At 45.1% G+C, this 23,370-nt stretch overlaps 1 protein-coding gene across 1 annotated transcript; it reads right to left on the minus strand.

Annotated features, from left to right (window-relative positions):
• Positions 1-7,143: 7,143 nt before the first annotated feature.
• On the minus strand, positions 7,144-15,416 carry LOC102568956 (ferritin light chain). The gene is given in 3 exon segments (XM_014602165.3): positions 7,144-8,598; positions 9,554-9,700; positions 15,220-15,416. Coding segments are annotated over 3 exon segments (807 nt in total). The 5' UTR covers positions 15,388-15,416; the 3' UTR covers positions 7,144-8,106.
• Positions 15,417-23,370: the final 7,954 nt, after the last annotated feature.

Here is a 23,370-nt window from a genome sequence, read left to right on the forward strand (position 1 = left end):
TGCTGCTTTCTTTCACTGTGTCCCCAGCATTGAAAAGTGATACATCCCAATGAGATCAGCTATTGACCACCCTTATACATTTATCATTACATATCCCAGCTGTTTCTAAGAGGAAAAGTAGCAAACTTGCAGAAAGCTGCCTTTTTTCAGCCCTTTGATAATGTGATTGAAAAAAAAACACAACCCCCCCCCCACCCCAGGATTTCCTTTTGTTTAGCAAAGTCTTTACTCATCAGATAAAGATATAAAAAATATTGAAAATAATATTAGATGTATAATAATTTATTTATTTTGGATGAGAATTTGGGAAATTGAATTGTTGATACTGTTCTTAAGTGTGTAAGACTAGGCATCTGAGCTTCTTGGTTCTACTCCAGGCTATGTGAAGGACTTACTATGGGACCTAGATCAAGCCAGTTACACTCTGAGTGGCCCATTTGTAGAACAGGCAAAATTTAAAATTTCATCTATAGCACAGTGTGAGCTGTTCCCTAAAGAAGAGTTCAACAATTATATCTGGGCTTCTGCAAACCATTGAAAGTGTATGCTGAGTAGCAGTAAATATTGAGAAAAAGGGTAGAATTATTTCATAGGTTTCATAGGCATTAGGGCTGGAAGGGACCTTGGAAGATCATTGAGTCCAGCCCCCTGCCCAAAGGGCAGGACGTCAGCTGGGGTCATAGGATCCCAGCAAGATAAGCATCCAGTTTCATCTTGAAGGTGTTCAATGAAGGCGCTTGAACAACCTCCGGTGGCAGGCTGTTCCAGACCTTGGGGGCTCGGACAGTAAAATAATTCTTCCTTATGTCCAGCCTGAAACGATCTTGTAGTAGTTTGTGACCATTCGTCCTCGTCATCCCTTGGGGCGCTCTGGTGAACAAACGTTCCCCCAGATCCTGGTGGTCACCCCTGATAAACTTGTAGGTGGCCATCAGATCACCCCTGAGCCTGCGCTTTTCCAGGCTAAAGAGCCCCAGGGCTCTCAGCCTGTCATCGTAGGGTCTGCTTCCCTGACCTCTGATCATGCGCGTGGCTCTTCTCTGGATTCTCTCAAGCTTCTCCACATCCTTTTTGAATTGTGGAGCCCAAAACTGGATGCAGTACTCCAGCTGCGGCCTCACTAAGGCTGAGTACAGGGGGAGAATGACGTCCCGGGATTTGCTTGAGAAGCATCTATGGATGCAAGCCAGCGTTTTGGTCGCTTTACTAGCCGCAGCATCGCATTACAGGCTCATGTTCATCTTGTGGTCAATGATGACCCCCAAGTCTCTTTCTTCCATAGTGCTAGCCAACATAGCACTGCCGAGCCTATAAGGATGCTGCGGGTTTTTTTTCCCAAGGTGGAGAACCTTGCATTTATCGGTGTTGAACACCATCAGATTCTCATCCGCCCACTTGCTGAGCCTGTCCAGGTCAGCCTGGATCACCCGCCTGTCTTCTGGTGTGGATGGTTTGCCCCAAAGTTTGGTGTCATCGGCGAACTTGGCCAGTCCACTTCTGACTCCAGTGTCCACATCATTAATGAAGATGTTGAACAGTATGGGTCCAAGGACAGAGCCCTGGGGGACCCCACTGGTCACAGGACACCACGATGAGTGACTTCCATCAATTACTACCCTCTGGGTCCGACCCCGGAGCCAATTTTCCAGCCAGTGGATCGTGGGGGACCCAAGGCGACAATTGGCCAGTTTCTCCAAGAGACGATCATGGGACACCAGATCGAAGGCTTTTTTGAAGTCAAGATATATGACATCAATCTCATCTCCCTTGTCCAGGTGATAGGTCACCTGGTCGTAGAAGGAAATGAGATTGGTCAAGCAAGACCTACCCGCAACAAACCCGTGCTGGCTATCCCTTAAGATGTTGGCGTCGGCCAGTCCATTAAGGATGGCCTCCTTAATAAACTTTTCTAAGATCTTCCCCGGGATAGAAGTCAGGCTGATGGGCCTATAGTTAGCTGGATCCACTTTCCTCCCTTTCTTGAAGATAGGCACCACGTTGGCCTTCTTCCAGTCTTCGGGCACTACACCAGAGCGCCAAGAGTTTTCAAAGATCCGCGCTAGAGGCTGGGCTATGATGCTCGCCAGCTCCTTGAGTACCCTGGGGTGAAGATTGTCAGGGCCAGCTGACTTGAAGGTATCCAGCTTCTGAAGATGTTCCTTCACAAAGTCAGCATCAATGGAGGGCAGGGGATCACCCTCACCCGGACTTCCCGGCCCTGTAGCAGGCACGGGCGTCCCATGGGGCTGATGAAAGACCGACGCAAAGTACCTATTTAATAGGTACTATTTGAGTGAGGTGTCACCTTTGCCATCATCATTTTTTTTATGGCGAAAACAAATAGACGGTCACACCCTTTGTTACACCACACACACACACCCAAATTTGTGGCCACAACAAAAGGTAGTAATCATGTACACCATTTTATTGTGGCCAACATCTATTTGCTTTATGGCGAGAGAATGTAGGCAGTCCAGAGTTGCCTACATTGTCCAGTTGCTCCAGGCAGGTGGCTGTGGGGCTTGAGGGGTCCAATCCTGTATGTCCTGGACATTTCCACATAGGATTAGGCCCCTCAAGCCCTGGTTGTGCTTGCCCAACATTTTCCCCTGACAGAGATGCATCTCTGGCAATCTCCAGGATGCATCTCTGGAAATGAAAAAAACTGGGGATTCTCCACTTACAGAGATACACCCTGGAGATCCCTGGGGTGCATATCCGGAAGCAAGGAAGCCCCAGCTTTCTTTGCTTCCAAAGATGCGCCTCAGAAATACTCAGGGGCACATCTCTGGAATCAGGGAACACACCACCTATTGTTCTGCAAGTTCAATGGCTGGGACAATGAGTGCCGTCTATTTCACCAAGTGAAGCAGAACAGCTGCATCCCAGGACACCTCCCCACCCAGCTGGTCCCCTTCATTTGGTAATGTTTGTTTCTAGTCTGGGTGTTCATTTGCACTTTCCATTGCAGGTGCAAATTAACTTCATCCATTCAGACTTGCATCCATTCGGTCTTGGAGATTTATTTTAGCAGTGCTCCTATGCATGCATGTACCATGTCTCTCCTTGTGGTTTAGGCTGAGGGCATAAAGAGCATCATATGTATTCCATGGCCTGGTCCCGCTCAGCTCTCTCTTGGCACAATAAAGCAATTTCAGCTCTCTCTCCAACTGCAGGCCTCTCAATCTTCCTTCTCTCCCTTCCACTAATAGCCTTTAGAACAGTCAAAGAAAAGGTGAGGGCCCAAATCCAATTTCACCTTTAGCTAGCATTTGTTCAACCAAGTTAGCAATATAAGAGGCTTTTTGGGTCACTTATGGGATTTTAGATCTTACCTCACTAAGAAGGCATGTAGTGGCATATGAGTCATAAAAATGGGTGCCTTCATACCTTTGAATTCAATTGCCCAGTGCTTAGGATACTTGTCCAAGCAATAGGAAACAGATTCTAGCTTTGCCAACACAGAAGGGGGTTGAACCTATGTGTTCTGCTTCCCAGATAAGTCCCCGAATCATCAAACAATGGCATAAGTATTACAGAACCATCCTCTACCCTTCTTAAATGTGGTCTATTGGTCAGCCAAGTGAAAAAGATGTGGGGCTAGGAGTAAAGCAAGCTAGCAGGAGTTTGGTACAGTAAGAGTAACACTCTAGGACCATATGAGGTCTAGGTTTTGGACTTTGTTCCTTTCTTTAATGGGATGGAAGCTGTACCCTTGATGTTTGTTATTTTAGCCAACATGCAGACCTACCACTCATTGTTGGGAATAGGACTAGAACCTCTTATCCTGTAGGGCGGTGCTTAGGCTCATTGAGCCACACTTCCTTTTGCCTGTAGGCTTCCTGACTCCACATATCTTCCCCTGTTTGCTGTCCAGTGGACCAGCTTCAAGAGAAAGGCTCTTAGCAATGTCTAGCCTATGGCCTGGTGATAAAGGGCAGATTACTGGGAAGTAAAACAAGTAGGCCCAAATCCCTTTTTACTGACAAAAGCCTAGAAATACTGGTTTTCCCTTACTCCCTGGGCAAGTACCTTGCTAAGATAGCTGCTACTTCTCCCTGGTGTGGCAAAGACCAGGCACAGACTTCCGTGTTAACCCCCTCACAGTGAGACAGTATCTTTTGGCTGAAGACCCACTCTTCTGGCTGAGGGTAAATAAGCTGCTGCATGCAGTCTATAGTATCATGATGAGGCGTGTTGTGTGGATGCAACCCTTCATTATTTACAGGAACTAATGTAAGGACTGTTTACAGTAAAGAGGTAGCAGTCCTGCTGATGCATTTGCACAGGTCTGGGGCCTAGCCTTCTTGCTGTCCTACACCAGGAAGTTCCTGTTGCCTCACCCAGACTGTCTCCAGGGATGCCATGATTCCTACATACCTTGGGTACATCTACATGAGATGCTTAATGTGCAGAAGACTAATTCTACTGCACATTAGCACGGCAGGCAAAGCCTATGCTAATGCACTAATGCACAGTAGAATAAAGCTACTGTGTATTAACATCATCAAAAACCCTTAAATGTGGAACTGGCCTGCTTTTTCTCAGACATTTTAAGCAACTGAATTTAGGTACATAAGTCACAATGAGTGGTCAACTCAGTGTCACTTAACAGCTGCAAAAACTGGCTGGATGTCCAGAGTCATTAGGTGCCTTCGTTTTAGCCTGAAATGATGCCTAGGTGCTTAGCCATAGCTACTGTACATGCTCAAAACTAATTCAGACCAGGTGCTAAGCCCCTAATTCCTGCCTAAACTCTGCTGCAATCCAAGTAAGTGCTGGAAACTATCCAAGTCCCTAATTCCATAGGCAGACTACGCTGAACAGCTATTTGACACTGGTCACATCTATAAGTTCATTTTTCTATGCATTAAACGAATTTAATGTGCAGTAAAGCTTCACAATTACATGTGGTACACGTTTTAATGTAAAACACTGTTGGCTTGTACCAACAGATACAGGTACTAGCCAACAGTGCTTTATATTAATGTGCTTGATAAGATGCTGTGTAGATACTGACCTGGGAGCAAATTGCTTCTGGTCAGCCCAGGCAGTAGGGGGCCACAAATGCTGCTCAGCTTACCCTGAGTGGGGTGGGGGGGACAGGGGAGGAGCTGTCCCTGGTTCCAGGGCCAGCTTTGAGCAGCAAGGAGCTTGGGGCTGGGCGGGGCAGGGCAGGGCAGTGACAGCGACAGCAACAGCCTGGTGTCCCAGGCTTGTGGTGGGGAGCCATGCCCCAGACTCAGAAATTCAGGTGCATTAAATTGTGCCCAGGTGCACATCTACACGTGTCTGGGTTGGGAGTGAACGGAGCCTGACAGGAGCAGCTTACTCTAGGGCTCCCCCTGCTCTGCTGACTGCCCTGCACCAGCCTAGGGGAGCTCCATGTTCCCCCAGTTACCAGCCCAGGGCTGGCAAGGGGCATGGTGGGTTAGCCCCAGCTTGGGTGGGGGGTAGGAGGATGAGAGAGGAAATGTTCCTGGCTCTGGGAGCAGCTCTGAGTGGTAGGGAGCTTGGGACCAGGCAGGCAAGGCAGGAAGCTGTGACAGCCCAGTGTCACAGGCTGGCGGCAGGAAGCTGTGCCTCCTGTCCTGGGCCTCTGAGGGGTTTGCCCTTGCATTGCCCCAGGTCCCTTGAAGCATCACGGCAGGGGGAAGGTGGTGTTGTGGTGGGAGTGGATTGCAGGGGGCCTGTACAAAGGGAGGGCAAAGTTTGCCTGGCTTTCTTTGCTTGATCCCTGGAAGTTGGGCAGCTGCAGGAGCCAGGGGACTGCCTTCACCTCTGCCTAATGTTTCCTCCTGCTCTGCACCCACAGGGGACAAGGGGTCCCTGTTGGGGGGGTGCTGCTTGTCCCATGGCTGGAGGAGGAGGAAGGGGAGACAGGGGATGCAAGAAAATCTCATGGGAGGTACAATTAGTGAAGTTAATAGCAGCTCCTGACAGGCTGGGTTGGGGGATGTATCCCCATGCAAGAGCCCCCTTCAGGGGGGCTGTGCCCCTATGCAGTAGAGCTGCTGGGGAAGACAGGGACACAGGCTAGGGGGTGCACCCTACTTTCCTCCACAACTAGAGGCACTCTGACCCATGTACCCCTGCAGTGGGAGATATAAACTTTAATCCCCTCAAGTTGAGAAAGGTCTAGAATCAAGGTCTCCTACTTCCTGGGCAAACTGCTTTTAATGCTAAGCCATTGAGTAAAGAGGTAGACAGTGGACACTACCATCTCTTACCTTCTGGTCAAGACTGAAGGGAATACTCCTGCTCTTTAATACTTTATTCAGTGTTGCTGACAGTTCTGCGTTCTAGTTTGGGTAGATATCTTCCCTTCGAGCCATTTGGATTACAATGACCGAAGCACTGAATCTGACACACAAGCTCTAAATCAGCTCCACAAAAATGTCCTTCTACACTCTTTAAGTATAGGTAGATGGCTGGTACTTTTCAACAGAAATGGGTGCTTAGTGCAGCCAAGCAGAGTCAAAGCTAGTTTCTATTTCACCTTACAGTTTTTTCATCTGAGTGCAGTTTTCTGCTTCTCCCTCTGTGTTTTATTCATCCATCCTTCATAAATTATTTTTAGAAGCAGATACAAATAGGAAGAATTGAAATGTGAAATCTTGGGTACACGCTTGTACAAAGAAATGTGTATGGTAGAAGGAAAAACTAGTTTCTGGGTTTTTTTTATTTTCAAAACATAGCAGATAGGAATCACTTATAGTATTAATTTTTCTTCAGATTTATCTAGATACCACTTAAGCTTTTGATGTAACCAACTCCAATTTAGCCAGGTTTTGCTATATAAAGGGCAGTTACATTCAGAAAATTACTACTATAGTCTGTCTTTGGCAATAAATAAGCGTTCCTTAGACAGGTATCCCAGTGAATTAAATTTTGGGTATTGCTCTGGCTTAAGACTACCAGCTGTAATACCATTAGTTTAATATGATTAATACAAAATAACTTTTATCTGAGTATAAGAATTAGGGTAGTAGACATAGAATGTTGTCGTAGCCAGAATGGTCCAGGAACTATGAGAGACAAGGACTTTTTTGGCAATATATTTTATTGGACTAACTGTATAGTTGGAAGAGATGCAGTTATCACGGAACCAACACAATTATCTAGGACAGAATCTAGCCAGGATGCTCAAATTAATATTTTATTTACATTTGTTAAACATGCCAAGGGATCTGTAAGGATTACATATAGTGAAGACTCTGGTTTTACCTCATCTGAAATACTAATTCCGTATGCTGCCCAGACAGTGAAAGAATTTGATGTACTAGTTCAGTTCTGATTGAGAGGGGGGGAATCTTAGTCACAAGTATAAAACTGCTGGGGGCAGCAAAGCAGATGCTAAAAGTCATAGTCCAGAAGAGCACAATGCCTCGTGTCCACAAATACATGCTTACAACTGTCAGGTGGGTTAATATGCTTCATCTTGGAGAAGAACAGAAGGAGAAATAAACTTGGATTTAAAAAAAACAAGTAACTGATTTAGCCTATTTAAAGTTGCTGCTTCATGATACACACTAATACCAAGAAATGTACATGTTAAACTAATCTTAAAAATTTCATATTGTATAATATGAACATTATACTGTATTTCTGCACCAATATACTAGCATAGAATTATACATTGGTTTAAACACGGTAAAAATTCTAAAAATCTAGAGTTTCTCCAGCATAGAAAAATTTCTTTGTACTAAAATACATTTTTTTTTTTAAATAGTTTTTATACATGATAAAAAATCCTTTGCACTAACTAATCCAAGCAACCATTTAAGAGCGTAAACCTAAGAACGCGGTGATTGCTGAAAGCGGGCATTTTAAGTTTTTAACATAAGACTTCTTTGATAGAATTTATTGCTGACATCCTAAATATCTAGTAGCCTTCCTACCAGTTGGATGAGGTGGATTCGTGGTCGTGTCTTGCCAGAGGCACACCGCATAAAAAACGAAGATGTAAAAAGAATTGGTGCTGGAATTTTAAAACACCATTGCAGCTTCTGAATTAGGGCCCCAGGGGCTGATCTAACTTATGCCAGATTTCTCCTTTGGCTACCTAGGGTTGTTCCATGGTCCCCAACAGCCACTATGCTACCATCACTCTTTGGCTTGCCTCAGTTTTGTTCCTGGCATAACCTTACACTGAAAATGTGAGGAAGTATAGTGTAGGGTTGCTTATATTGGCCCTATGCTGTTCTTATGCCCAGAGTCACATTCTCTTGGCGGCTGCTTCAGCCCCTCTGTAGCTTGCTGGAGAGATGAACAAGGGGTTCATTGTTGACTAGACTGTGACTCTATGCCTTTTTTGAGCTCCTCCTGTAACCGGTCCATAAGGTATTCTCCAAGGTTGCCTTTGGCATCTTGGGAACATTCAAGCCTGTGAGCATTGGTCAAGAGATCTCCCACTAACTTGATCTTCCAGATTTTGGGTTCAATAAATTGTTTCTTAATAGTGCTAGCACTATGAGGGTCTCCATTTGCAATGCTCAGAGCATAGAGCTCTTCAAGATAACCTGTCATGGTTTTCCATTGTACTAGTGCCATTTCCAGGGCCTTCATGACATTGGTTACACCTTCACAGTTTGGTTTCTATAAAAACAAACATAAAAAAGGGAAAATTAGAAATATTAACAAAATCATTACACAGCTTACAATAATTGCTACTTTCCTGTAACTCGTCTTGCCTTCCAAAGAAGAAATGCACCTGCAGGTTATTTTTTTGCAACAGTTCCTCTTATTTTATTTACTAAATCTTTGCTTTGATTCTTCTGCTTTTAAATACATGTTTCCTACTATCTTCAGTTTACACAGTAAGTTAGATTCAGCTGGCAGATAACTTAGGCATTTCTCTGTTTTGGAAGCGTGCACCTGTCTAACCTATGGAAAAAAAAAAGTTTCAAAAAGTAGCTCAGTGTTTCAGACTCATGGCTTTTCTGGTGTTGTTCATTAAATAAATATATAAGGCTACTTATTGTATGCCCACCAGGCACAAAATGTCCACAAAGGCTGATTCTAACTTAGACTGGCAACTTCACTTAATTCAAGTTAAGTTTTGCTTTATGCCCATGCAAGTGAAACAAAAATCTCCAGGTCAAATTCTACCTTTGGTTATACCAATATAAAACTTGTGCAGCTTCTCTGGCTTCAGTGAAGCCAGAATCCTTCCCTCTGAATCAATCAATGACAAAAAATTTGTGGCTACCACTGTCCTTGCAACACGTACCAAAGTGACTAAGATGGAAAAAACACCTGAATTATTGCTGCAGGGGTACAGGTTGTAGCCCTGTTGTTCGAAGGACATTAATTACTGCTGTATTTAATCTATTGATTGGACAACGAAAAACCAGGGTCAGGGTTACACATCTCACAGAATCTCCCATCAACATACTGGGTATGAAGGAAGTATGGAAGAGAAAATAAAAGTTATTGGAGAGAGAATGTGTCTGAATACACAGGTTTTAGGTTTTGAACAACAGTGATGCAAAGCAGAGGCTTAGTATAGTTTGCTTATTGTGGAAGACCAAACATGCTGTCTGTGGCACACCTGGAGGTTTCTGGGACAATAATGGCCTCCTCGCTCTCGTTGGTATTTCAACATAGCTTCTGCTGCTTCTCTCTCTTCTTTAGCCTGGTCCCAAAAAAATTTGGCGAAGTTTGGTAAAGCCACATCAGACTGATCAAAAATCTCACCCTGTGGTTTTAAACAAAGAGACAGACATACAAATGATTGTTAAGAAGTATGACACATGAGGTATGATGGAATTCATATGTAGGAAAACACAGATCTATCATCTTTAAAGAACAAAGAGGATGATTTTCAGTGAAGCATGTACTGCCAATTTCTCTTCACCCATCCAAAAGTCTCCCCTAAATTACCATATTTTTTCAAATCCAAGACAAGGTTTTTCTCCTCAGTCAGCATGGGAAAAAAGAAGCTTCATCAATTCAAGTACCGACCTGAGGCAGGTGGCAGCTCAGTTCTGGCTTTGGCCCCACCCTTGAGGCTGAAGCTGAAACTGAGCAGCCGCCTGTCCCAGGCAGGGATGGCTTGTGTAGTGGGGCTCACAGTTAGGGGAAGCGCAGAGATCTCTTAGTTTCTGCAGTACATTCTTATATCTCTTAGCTTCAAATGAGTTATTCAGGGAAAACGAAGTTGAACAGCTGTATCAGATATCAAGTGCACATCTCTGAGAACAGGTATTCAATACCAACCTCAGCAGCAGGAACAATTCTCAGTAGCTAAAAACATCACTCACTCCCAAGCCCCTAAATGGATTTTTTCCCTCTGATTTTCCTCCTCTCATTAGTTGCCGCTATGTCTTCATCCAACCTCTTACCCAGTCACATTTCAGCTGTTCAACTTCTCTCATCTCTCATTACGGTTTACCTTCTTTCTTCTTCCCTTCGGTTGAGAGACAGAGAGACAGAAGCCATTCCTCTGTTTCTGACCATACCATTTCTCCCTCAAAAAATTGCTACCGCTGAAGTTGCACTATCAAGACTAATCTTTTCCCTGTTGAAATAGTATATCTTTTTCCTTCTTTTAAAATGTTTGTGCATTTTAAACTGTAAGGGTCAATTCTGCAACTTTTGCATATTTAAAACTCCCACCGGCCTAATTAGAAGTGTTGGCTGGAGGAAGAATGTAGAAATGGTCCCTTTAAGAGACGGGTCTTAGCAGAAGGGTTAACTTTAAGATATGCAAATTACGAAATGTGAGACAGATGCAAAAAGGAAAAAAAAAAGTTATGACCTGGATCACACAAGGAAACAGACTTTGCATCAGTTTTTCTACTTCCTTACAGACAATGCTGACCAGTTATTTTCCCAGGGAAATACCATTGCTATCCAATGAGAATATACATGAGACATGCCCTTAAAAGAACTGCCTGCATCTATTGTATTGAGAAATACCAAACCAGTACAGGGCTAATTCTGCTTCTCTGAATTAGTGACTATAGAAAAGAAGCCTAGTAACTTCAGACATTACAAGATTTAATATTATGCTACTAAAGTAACAATTTTATTCATATTGGGTTAAATTAACCTCTGGTGTCAAAAGTCAGCACCCCGTCTTTCCGCATGACCTAAACTGGAGGCGGGCAAAATATGGCCCACAGGCCAAATCTGGTTCACCAAGGCATTCTGTCTAGTCCGCAGTGTCCTTGGCCCCACAATCCCCAAGTGCACAGCGTGGTGGCTGAACTCCATTTTCTAGCAGCCCCAGGGGTCGCTCCTTCTGGCTGCCACTGCCAGATCCAGTCCCACTGCCCAGGCACCCCAGCTCATCTGTCCTGCACCCAGTCCTGGGGTGCCAGATGGAGTGGGTGGGCAAGGTCTTCCTGGAGACTGTCTGGGACCCAAATGGGCAGGGTGCACAGCTGGGCAGATGGGATAGGGCCATGAGCAGGCAGGGAGCTGTGTCCAGAAGTGGAATGGGTGGGCGGGGCCAGGAATCAGGACTGAGAGGTCGTGATGGTGCGGGGCTGGGCACAGAGTGGCAATCCATTCCCTGCAAGCCCTTGCCCGCTGAACTGGTGCCTGTCACAGGAGCATGCAGGCAGTGGATCACAGCTCTGCCCCAGCCCCTGGACCCCAGCTCCAAACCCCACGTTGCCACTGCCCTGCAATCCTGATCCCCAGCCCTGCCTGCCTGTCTGTCCCACTCCTGGAAACTGCTACCCACCTACCCCACTGCTACCCACTTGCCTGCAGCCCCTTCCCATCCATGCTGGGATGGGGCCACAGGTGCGGAGTGGCATCCGGGAATGGGATGGGCAGGTGGGGCCATGGAACAGGACCACAAGGTAGTGATAGCATGGGGCCAGGGCCTGAGGCAGAGCCATGATCTGCTACCCGGATGCCCTTGCAGTGGGTGCCAGTTCCACAAGCAGGAGCAGGCAGGGGGTGGATTGTGGCTCTATTCCAAGCCCTGGCCCCATCCTGTCACCACCCAGTGATCCCAGGGTCTCCACAGAGACCTGTTGGGACCCACACATGGGCCACTTAGGGAGTTTTGGTGAGCTGTTGGGGGAGGGGTACTGACCCATTCTACAACAGCTCACTAGAACTCTTTTAGCAGCCCTCTGGCCAAATTAATTGCCCACCCCTTGATCTAATCCTTATAACAAGAAGGTACCAGGAGGGTCCCCATTCTATGGAAGTGGTCTCTGCCCTTGTATAGGCAGTTATCAAGGACTATGACAGGTAGCACTAGGCCAGAGATTAAGCCAAATGATCTATATCTACAATAATCCTGCACTTCTATCACTGTGTGCAGGAGACTGCAGAACAGCAGTTGCCACTAGTGCAGAAACATGCCTTACAAACTTTGCAGTCCTGTGGTGGGAAGTGTGTGGGTCTTTCTCTCTCTCTGAACTTCTGCCTCTTCCTGTTCCCCCACCCTCCCATTTAATAGCCTACACAAACTTCAAGAAGTTAAAATTTTACCCACGTAGCCCATCTACTGGTCTTTTGAGAAACTGTGTAACACACACAATATACAGCATGCTCTTTAGGACACCACCACCAAAAAGCACAATGAAAACAAATAATGCCCCCCCTCCACCCCTGCCAAGCTTGTGACATTACAGGACTATAAAGAATTTACAAGAACTCCAAGTATTATGAATATTATAATGAGGTATTTATAAATAAGAACATTTTGGGCTTACTGCTCTCACAGAAGTCAGTGACTGAAGCTGTCATTGGCAAAAGTCAAGGTTGGGCAAAACAGTGCTCCTACTGAATCAGCAGAACCCAGTTAAGCAGCAGAAATGAAATAGTTGAAATATATATGTGTATGTGTGTGTGCTTATTAAATAGCCCACATAAGATTTATTTTAAATTCTATGACCTAATTTAGTCATCAGCATTTTAATGCCTGTTTGCAACATGTTTTTGGTGGAATTTTTCATCAGCCCTAGCCAGAAGAGCAGACAGGAAGACAGACATATTATAGATATTGATATAATGTCAGTGCATGTTTAATAATAGGTGGAAATTTCAATCATACTTTTGATTTTTATTGGATTTGTGTTGCATAAAAGCTGATGAAAGTTTTTCAAGTAACCCAAGAATCATTCCCTCCAGTCTATTAATTGGTGTTTTGCCCAAGGACTACCAGTGTTGAGTGGGGCAGGATGTTTGGTGCTGATTATCCTTGGTCCTTAAGGAAAGCATACACCTTGGGACAAAGGTTCTTAAAAATTAGTTCTTAATATCTGTTACTTTAGCATGATCTCATACTTTAGCACTTTGGCCTATCTGAATTTGTTATTCAGTTAAACTAATGCCTTTTCTCTTGAAATCTAGGTACTTGTGTGGACATGGAAATAACTTTTAAGTCAAGCAAAAGAAAGATTAATTGTTCTTTCATTCATTGCACACAACCATTTTGCTTATAAATAAAACAAAAGACAAAACCCCTTTGTAAACGTCCACACAGAACACCCCAAGTCTACTAGAACTCTTTATTCTTCCCCCCTCTGGCAAAGTCATTTTACACTTTGATTGAAATGAAATAATGCTGTGAGAACTCACACCTGCACTGCAAATAATGTGTTCCCTCCAATGACAGCAGTAATGGAGAAGGTCCAGTCCCCCCCCCCCCTTATTTCTTAAATCTTTTAGTTCATAAAAGTTCTAGCCCTCAGCAATCAAACTTAAAGCAACAGTCACACAAACAAACAAAAAATAATAAACTAACAGTTTTGAAGTTCTCTTTTGTGCCCTCTGATTGGCTAGCTGTACTGGGAATATTTCTGTTGCAACCACAGGGACAGCAAGAACTGTGTTGGGCCTACTGTGATTATTCAAGGCAGCTGTTTAACATTCAGTCTAGGATCTAAAAAATACCAGGCCAGATCCTTAGTTGGATTGAACTGGCGCACACAGCCTGTTGGTGACTCTCCTAGAAAAGTTTCCCCAAGTCCCCCGTTTTAAAACAAAACACCTCTTTGGAGCCAAAATGGTAAATTTATACAGTAGTGTACTGCAAAGCAGTGTAGCTAGTGCACACGCCTGATCCTGAGTTCCTTACCTGGGCTTTATTAAAAAAAAACAAAATGAAACCAAACAAAACACCTTTCTCCGCAGAAATAAAGAGGGAGGTGGGGTTTAGACTGTAAAACAAATGTTGTTATAACTCAAACGGCCGGAAGTGCATTTGCAACTTGAAAGGCAGAAGAAGTTTATATACCCTTAGCGAAATCTCAGAGGCTGCCAACTTCTGCTAGCTGCTAGTTTAAAAGCTATACCCCCTTCCTCAGTGCCTGGTGCCTGCCTGTCACAACAGGATCCAAAGGAACAGAGGGAGTGGAGGCACTGCCTCGTCCTCCCTGTCCCCAGCACCAGCCTGCACCAGTACCACACACCCAGTAGTGATGCCAGCTTGGGAGTGAGAACCCCAAAACTAAGCCCTCCCAGAGGCTCTGATTGCCAGGGTGCCTGCATTCTGAGTCTGACATGCTTTGGCTGGAGATGGGGATGAGGTCGACCCTTGGCTGGGGTTCAAGGAAGACATGGGTGCAGAATAATGTAGTCTGATGGGGGCTGGGATGGCATCACAGGGGAGAGAAACTGGGGTGTAAGGAGCAGGGGAAGTGGGGGGGGACAGGAGCCTGGGGGAAAGCATGGGGTAATGGAGACTGATGGGGGCTGGGGAAACGATCTCAGGGGAGGGAGATCAGGGTGTAAAGAGCAGGGGAGCACAGGGTAATGGTGATGGGGGTTATGATGGGATCTTGGGGGAAGGAGATGGGGTGTAAAAAGCATGGGAAGCAGAAGGCCTGGAGCCTGCAGGGAGGGACACAGGGCAAGGGAGACTGATAGGGGCTGGGGACAGGATCTCAGAGGAGGGAGATCAGGGTGTAAAGATCAAGGAAGCAGAAGGCCTGCAGCCCGTGGCAAGGGACAGATGGATGACACAGGATCTCAGGGGAAGGAGCTGGGGGTGTAAGGAGCAGGGGAAGAGAGGGGACAGCCACCTGGGGGAAGGCATGGGGCAATGGAGACTGATGGGGCCAGAGAGAGGATCTCCGGGGCAGGAGCTCGGGGTGCAAGCAGCAGGGGAAGGAGAGGGACCAGAGCCCGGGCGAGGGCACAGCGGCCCGGACACGGCCGGGGCTGGGACGGGATGGAGATGAGGGGGACGGACCGGAGCCCAGGGAAGGGCCCTGGGGGGCGGGCGCGGGCAGCGGCTCCCCTTACCAGCGCCTGGAGGCGGTAGGCGAGCTCCAGCAGGGCGCTGGCCACCCCGCACAGGCCCTCCTCCACGGCGGGCGGGAAGCGCTGCTTGACGCGGCTGGCGGCCGGGCCGCGGTGCGCGGGGCACACGGGCAAGGCGCTGCGCGGCCGCTTGGGCCGGGGCTCGGCCATGGCGGGCGGGCGGGCGGGCGGGACGAGCCGGGGCGGGGCGGGGCGGCGGCGGCGCGGCGGCCCTGGGCGGGCGGCGGGCAGCGGGACAGCGCTCCGCCGCGGCTCTATATAGCAGCGGGGCAGGGCCGCGCTACCTGGGCACACCTGCAGGCACGCGCACGCGTGCACACGTACACACACACGCGTGCTCGGACCTGCCCGGCGCGGATTATCTGCCCGCGGGGGGACCTGCCCGGACCGGCATCCTCCGCTCCGAGCGGGCCGAGGAGGGGCGCGCTGCGGGGACACGACGGGGAAGGCGCGGAGGGTCTCGGCGCCCAGCGGCGACTCCTCGCCACCAGGCGCCACTCCGGCCCCTCCGCAAGGGGCTGGGGCACTTTCTGCACAGATTGACAGCAAACCCGGGCCCTCCGGGGGCAGCTAGTGCTACCCTCTGCTCCGAGCGGGACCAGCCCCACCTACAGCATCCCAGCCAAGGCTTTGTCTTAAAAACCCCCAAGGATGGAGAGTCCACCCCCACTCTGGGTAACCTGCTCCAGTGCTCTACTCCCCTCCTAGTGAGAAAGATTTTCCTAAAATCTAACCTAAACCTGCCTTGCTGCGACTTGAGACCGTTGCTTCTTGTTGTGTCATCGGCCACCACTGAGAACAGCCTCGCTCCATCCTCTTTGAACCCTCTCTTCAGGTGGTTGCAGGCTGCTATTAAATCCCCCCTCAGTCTCCTCTTCTTCAAGCTAAATAAGCCCAGATCCCTCAGCCTCTCCTCAGAAGTCATGTGCCCCTGTCCCCAAACCATTTCTGTTACCTTCTTTGGACTCGCCAATTTGTCTATGTCCTTTCTGGAGTGGGTGCCCAACACTGCACACTTTACTCCAGATGTGGCCTCACCAGTGCTGAATAGAGGGGAATAATTACTTCCCTCCATCTGCTGGCAACACTCCTACCAATGCAGCCCAGTACGCTGTTATCTGTCTTGGAAACAAGGGCACGCTGTTGTCTCATACGCAGGTTATTGTCCACACTAACCCCCAGGTCCTTTTCTGCAGAGCTGCTGCTTAGCCAGTCAGTCCCCAATCTGGAGCTATTAAGCATGGGAAATAGTGGCACAGTCTCTGAACCAGAACTTCCTAGCCCTTAAATGCTGGTGGCTGCAAGTGAGAGAGGAAAAGTGAAAAAAAAAACCCTGGTCATACTCTGTTTACTTTCCCTTTCAGCATCCACACTCTACCACTGCGTGGCGGGGTTTTTGCTACTGAGCGTTTAGCCACCAAATCTGTATAAGCTGTGATCCTGGCGCACATCCATGGTGGTCACAGTCTTGGTCTTGGCATGCTTGGTATAGGTGACAGCATCACGGATCACATTCTCCAGAAAGACCTTCAGCATCCCCTGAGCCTCCTCGTAGATGAGGCTGGAGATGCACTTCATGCCACCATGGTGAGCCAGGCTGTCCTGGTGATGCCCTCAATATCGTTATGGAGAACTTTGTGGGAGGGAATACTAGGTCCCTCCTTTTCCCAACCCCTGGTCCTCTTTGCCACAGCCAGATGTGGTCAAACATATACAGGCCGCAGAGTGTCGGAGACTGGGCAGGATGGACCTATGGTCCAACCCAGTATATGGCAGTTCTGTTCTTATTCTTATGTGGTCTGTGTGAGTGCTTTGCCACAGAAGAATTGCTCTCATTATTTTTCTGTATTTTTTTCACATGAGTGAAAACTTGAAAGCTTGGCATTTTCTGAGGGGGTCTTGAGCTTAGAAAGGTTGAGAACCACTGCACTGGTGCAAAACACATCTCAAGTGCTTCTATTCCGACTGGGTGAGGTTTGAGACTCACTTTGCACCACTGTAAAGTGGATTATGGAATCATAAAGAAATGGGGCTGGAAGGGACATCCATAGGCCATCTAGTGCAGTTCCCTGCCTGAAGCAGGATCATCTGTATCAAAACCATCCTATATAAAACCAAAATGCAGGGTATAAAGGAGCCAGGCCCTGGGATTCCTGCCCTGAAATGTGTCTTCTTTATAAAGATCTTCCCCTTTCCTCAAAGCACTAACTAACACATGGGTAGTTATTAATAAAGGTTTGCAATATTTGAATTACATACCAGGCCTGAACCCTGCCCTGCTGTTTGCGTTCAGATTTGATTTCACAGCTCAGTGTTGTTTCAAGCATGAGCCAAACAAGAACGCTGCCATCATTCTGAGCAAGCTTGGATTCTGTTCCACCTCCCCAAGTTTGAAAGCTTTTAAACCAATGGGAATATGAAGCTTTTAACTGCAGTATGCTATGACTCAACTGAACTTGTTATCAAATGGACATTTTTCGACATTATCTGAAAATATGTTTAAAATAAGCTCCACACATTTGCAGTGATGGAGTAAGAAACAAGATAACTGAACACAAGAAGAAGCAGGACACAGATTTTGATCAGGTGTGGAATTTGGACCTACTCTTCAGTTTATGTAAATTGGTTTGGCTTCATTAAAGGCAACATTGTATATCAGTCTATGCCTTTCTACAACAGTTGACCACCTATTCCATTTAAGTTTGAGTCTGAAATTCTGTATCAAGCTCCCACCCAAATATGTCGAGTGTGAAATAATATATTTGAAAAAATCTGAAATATGTTCATTATCCACTGTTGTGACTTTACAATGGGAGATCCATCAATAGTAAGCTTCATGAGATCCAACATTCAGACTCTTCACTGCTTCAAATGTCACCAGAAGCAAGCACACAAAAATATGCGTAGGATTTTCACAAAAAGGAATTCAGTGAGTATTTTATCTTTTTTTTTGTATAGGGTATATTTCTATTAATGCACAGTGCCCAATCTATTTTGAGTTATTTACAATTTTAAACATGAAAGATGTGGACAATAGAAATGCAGAGGTAAGGGGAAGCAGTGACAAATAAGTAGGACTTAAGACAACTCTTTATAAAACATTGATGCACATACACTGAAATGTCTCTTTTAATGATAATAGCTGTTAAACACAGCAACTAGTCCCAAACCTAAAATAGATATATTAATAGAGAGGTACTTGCTAAGTAATTCTGGTAACCACAGAGATTGTGCCAGTACATACTTTGATATGAGGATTCATCCTTTAGCTTTTGATAGTTTATTACTTAAAATTATTGTTTTTATTACAGCCCTGTCTAGTGAGGATAAAATATCAGTGGGTGCATCTACATGTGCACTTTAATGTGCAGTAGCCTATTTTACTGTGCATTAAAGCGTGGTGTAAAAACCCATGCAAATACACTACTGTGCAGTAAAATAGGCTACTGCGCATTAAGCATCACTAAAAAAGCATGCACTTCTGCTACTGTGCATTAGGGCAACCTAATACGCATTTATTTAGTACCTCACATTGGAGGTACTAAATTTAATGCACATTAGGAAAAGTGCATTAATGCACATGTAGACATCCCCAGTGAGTTTTAATTAATATTTAATCCTATATATTCCCCAGAATTACTTTTACATATTTAATATAACTATCACTTAATTACTTTATCATATACAAAAATAGGTGCATGTCTGTAGGTGCCTGAACACTTACCTTTAAAACATTCAGAATTCAGTGAACTGGAAATGTAATTAATATGAGCACCTTTCAGATTTCATAACCTGTTCAGTGACTTTCTGTTTAGTAAGCTTAATGTCACATTCTGCTGTATGGAATATTTTTCAAGCAAATCAGGTGATATACTGAATAAAATACTACTCCCCCATTCATAAAGAATCCATTCGTATGAATCTATTCTATTCCAGTGCACATTCTAAATGTAATTCAATGTGACTATGGAAAAGAAATTATACATAATTCAAAAATATTCTCATAATAAAAATGTGAATCTAAAACGTGGATGTTTCTAGTTCAGTGCTTGCATCTTTTACAGGATAAAATAATCTTTGTTTCTTTTTCTAAGGGTTGATCCCAGATTCTTCAGCTTTCATTTAAATGATATAAAACTTTCTAGGAAACAAAATGCGAGTTTAATATCAGGCTCCATCCTACAAATATTTAAGTCCATACTTAATTTTTAAGCACATAAGTGGGCCCATTGAAAACCACCGTACTGCATCTGAGTAAAATGAAGTTTGCGTGTATATGTTTGCAGGGCCTGAGTAGGTGCTTTAGCCAAAGAGAAAGGCATTATGCTGAAAAGACTGTAAATCACTATAGGCAACATTTTTTAAAGTTCTTGGTAAGAAATAAGTGTTCCCACTAAGAGTCAAGAGTGTGTGTGTGTGTGTGTGTGTGTGTGTGTGTGTGTGTATACACAATCAACGAAACAACATTATATATTTATGTAACCCGGGCAGTACTCCAAGAGGTACCCTGTCTCCAATTGAAGGGATCAGAGCAGGTGCACAAGTGCTGTGGGAGGTGTAGGGACTCTCCTCCCCCTATAGAGCAGAGCCAGACCACCAATGGGGACTTAATCATATACCTTTTAATGAGAGAACAGTACTGGTAACATAACCAGTATAAACCAGGGGGTATAGGGGATACTACAACGCCCCGAGGGGGCAGGATTCAACAAAGGTTTGACACTTACAATCAAAGACATATTCATTTAGTTGACAAAAGACAGGGTTAACCAAAATATAAAACACAAACAGCAGAACAAACAATACTGGTTGGTGAAATATAAAAGGCACAAAATACAAAATGTCAAATAACAAGGAATATAGGGCCTAGGTACCTGGAGGGGGGAAAAGCATTATGACCCCTTTCCACTGCAACAAGAATTTCTCTCTATTACTTCATTCACCCCAATTAAACCCAGCTGGAACTTGAACTCGCATCTCCCACATGGCAAACAGAAACACTACCACACAGCCATCAGTGCTGGTGCACTATCAAGCTGCTATGGGTTCTGACCTTCCAGGAGCCCCTGCCTCATGTCGAGCTGTCCAACCTCCTATTGGAGGAGCTGGAAGCAGAGCTGGGAACCTCTCACATTACTGCTCAGATCCTTGCTGGAACTGGGGAGCCTCTTCTGCCGGCTGCACACCGCGCTGTCTGTGGGTTCCACTCCTTCAGGGTCTTCTGGGCCAACTGCTTCTGCTCCACTGGCCTACCTCTTTGCTAGTTCTTTGAGACTCCTTCCTTGTGGTCCCTCGCTGGTCTCTCCTGAGCCAGCTGCGCTGCCCTTTTTATCCCCCTCCAGGTGACCCAAGAGGCCAATCAGAGGACATGGAGGGTGAGTCTCTGGGGCCTGATTGGTGACGAAAGGGAATCCCAAGTCCTCCAAGTATCTTTTACCCTTTTAAAACCCCTGGGCTAAGTCACTGCCAGCCTGCCCGTCATATCTATCTCTCTCTCTATATATATCTATATAGATATAGATAGATATAGATATATATAAATATATATAGAGAGAGATAGATATAGATATTTATACACACGCACACACACACATAATATACAACAGTTAAACAACAACCCACATTAGAAATAACAAAATATAAGGTGCTACTTACAAAATATGAGGCGCCTGCACACTAGGGCTGTGCGAAAAGGCTATGTCTCATTTCGATTTCAGATTTGGCCATTTTGGAGGACAGTGATTCATTTCAGTGTTTCGGATCTCTGCTCCATTTCGATTTGGCCGAATCTGTTTTGGAGTTTTGGTGCTGTTTCAGAGATTTGGATCGGCCGGGGATAGACAGGCATGGCCGGACGGTTGCAGGTTCTCCCGTGGTTCCTCGGCTGTGCCTGCCTCTCCCTGGGTGGAGGGAGCCACGGGAGAAGCCCCCATGGCTGCACTGCTCAGCCCCAGCCCCTGCCTGGCCCCAACCTAATCCCGGCACTTAAAAAAAAAAAAAGCCCCGTATTTACTGGTTGCAGCAATGACTTCTGAGGGCTCGTGGCAAAGCCCCCACCATGCAGCGCAGGGCAGTGGGGGCAGTGGGGATCGCTCCCCCCCTGCCTGGCACCTGTGCGGCAGCTGCCCTATAGTGTGGGTGCAGCACGGCTTGGCAGGGTGCTGCGTGTTGTCTGAGCCATCCATCTGCATGGAAACACATGCCCAAGTTGCAATAGAACCTTTTGATCTATTTTCAGCCCACAGATAAATCAATCATGGAAGACAATTATCCCCAGCTATGAGGGATTGCCAATGATGATGACTGTGATCCCACTAAATGTAGAATTTTGCAAAGCTTTCTAGACATGGCTATCTAGACATGGCTCCCATTTTGTAGGGTCTGAAATATAGTACTGGCCAACTTTTTTCTAGTCGAGAAGAAAATCAGTGGTAGTGTTCTGGCTTTCACTGCTTTGTCACAAGTGTTGCAATTTTTAGTGTTTATCTTAAGGCCATTGTTGCTGAATCCTGTTATTACATAAGAATCACTGCTTTCAGGTTTCTTAAAAGAAACATGAATCCTAAAGTTTCTAACACCAGAAGGCAAATAAATAGAACCTAGTTCTTAGTTCCTAGTTTATTTTCCCCTATATGCTTTGGTCACTAGTAAAATAATTATAAAGGTTATTACTAATTAAAACTTGTCAACAATTGACTTCTTTTTGCAACATTTTTACTTTTAAAAAATGAGTTTTAAAATTTAGTATACAGCTAACCCTTTCTACTATATTTTTCAGATGTTCTTAGAAAAGAATGAAAATATTCTCTTTAAAATAAAGATTTTTTTTGTTCAGGCTTTAGTTGTTAAAACCCCCAAATGTTTTATGACCCCCCTTTCAAAATAGTTGTGAATATTACAGTTTGGTTAAACATATTTTCAGTGTACATTTTCCAACTATCTTAGATGAACTGAGCAGTTTGCACTTTTGAAAGCTACAGTCTCAGGCAGATCTCACTGGAACAGTTACACTCAGTTCATATTTTGAAGCTTATCTTTACAACAAGACTCTTCTAATTAAATATATACAGTGATATTAAGAACAGTAATAACTGGAATTATACCACAGGTCTGCTAACTACCCAATTCAAGCTACCCTGTTTTTAGTTATGTATCTGTAAAACAGCTACAATAGTGCCTAACTATGGTGCCTTGAGCTTTTCAGAGAGTGCAATATATTCTTCTCACTTATAAGATAATAAAGTAGTACTCACTGGGTACGTCCACACAAGACGCTTACTACATGGTAACCTAATAACACTACACAGTAATGTGCCAGTCCAAAACTGTGCTAATAGGCTATTGCACAGTGTTATTAGGCTACTGCTCAGTAAGCATCACAAAAAAACCTGCACCAGCGCTACTTCGCAGTAACTGTAGGTACTGCGCATGTACTTAGTACTTCATTAAGCAAGTACTAAAGTAAATGTGCACTAACTACTGTGCATTAATGAATGTGTAAACATGCCCACTGACTTCCTTTAGGTCAGTAACAAAAGGGTCAGAATATGAAGTATTGATACTCCATATAGATACAACAAGATAAAGCAAGCTGGCTCAGTCTCTCATTAGAAAAGTTTCACTGTCATCTTTTATTTATTTGGACTACTTTTTATTGGTTATCACCGCAGTTTCATTGTCTCTCACATACATTACTGAATTTACTCTCCTGCACTATGGCAGGAGAGGGAGAAGTATTATACTATTGAGGTGATCCAGAAGCATAGAGAAATTACCAAAAAAATTGCTCGTGGTTAATCTCTGGCTAACCTGGGAACTAATTCCAGATCTGTTCAGTTCCAGTTCAGGGCCTTAAATGCAAAATCTTCCTTTTACTAGAATTCTGCTCAGTCCCTGCCATGTTTCATACCAAAGAACTAAAGAACAGATAAACAGTAAATTCTAACTGCACAGGATATCGTGGGTGTCAGAGTTTCTGCTATTCATATCTTGAATGAAGCGGGTATATTACTTTTATCACTCCTCCAAGCACTCTTGTGATCTTGTGGCTTGGTTCTAAAGTAGCACAACATTCTGGGAGACAACCAATTGGTCTGTTCGTTTTCTGGGATAGTTACATCATTTCCATCTGGC

This window comes from Alligator mississippiensis, chromosome 2, assembly GCF_030867095.1.
Source record: "Alligator mississippiensis isolate rAllMis1 chromosome 2, rAllMis1, whole genome shotgun sequence".
Taxonomy (NCBI): Eukaryota; Metazoa; Chordata; order Crocodylia; family Alligatoridae; genus Alligator; species Alligator mississippiensis.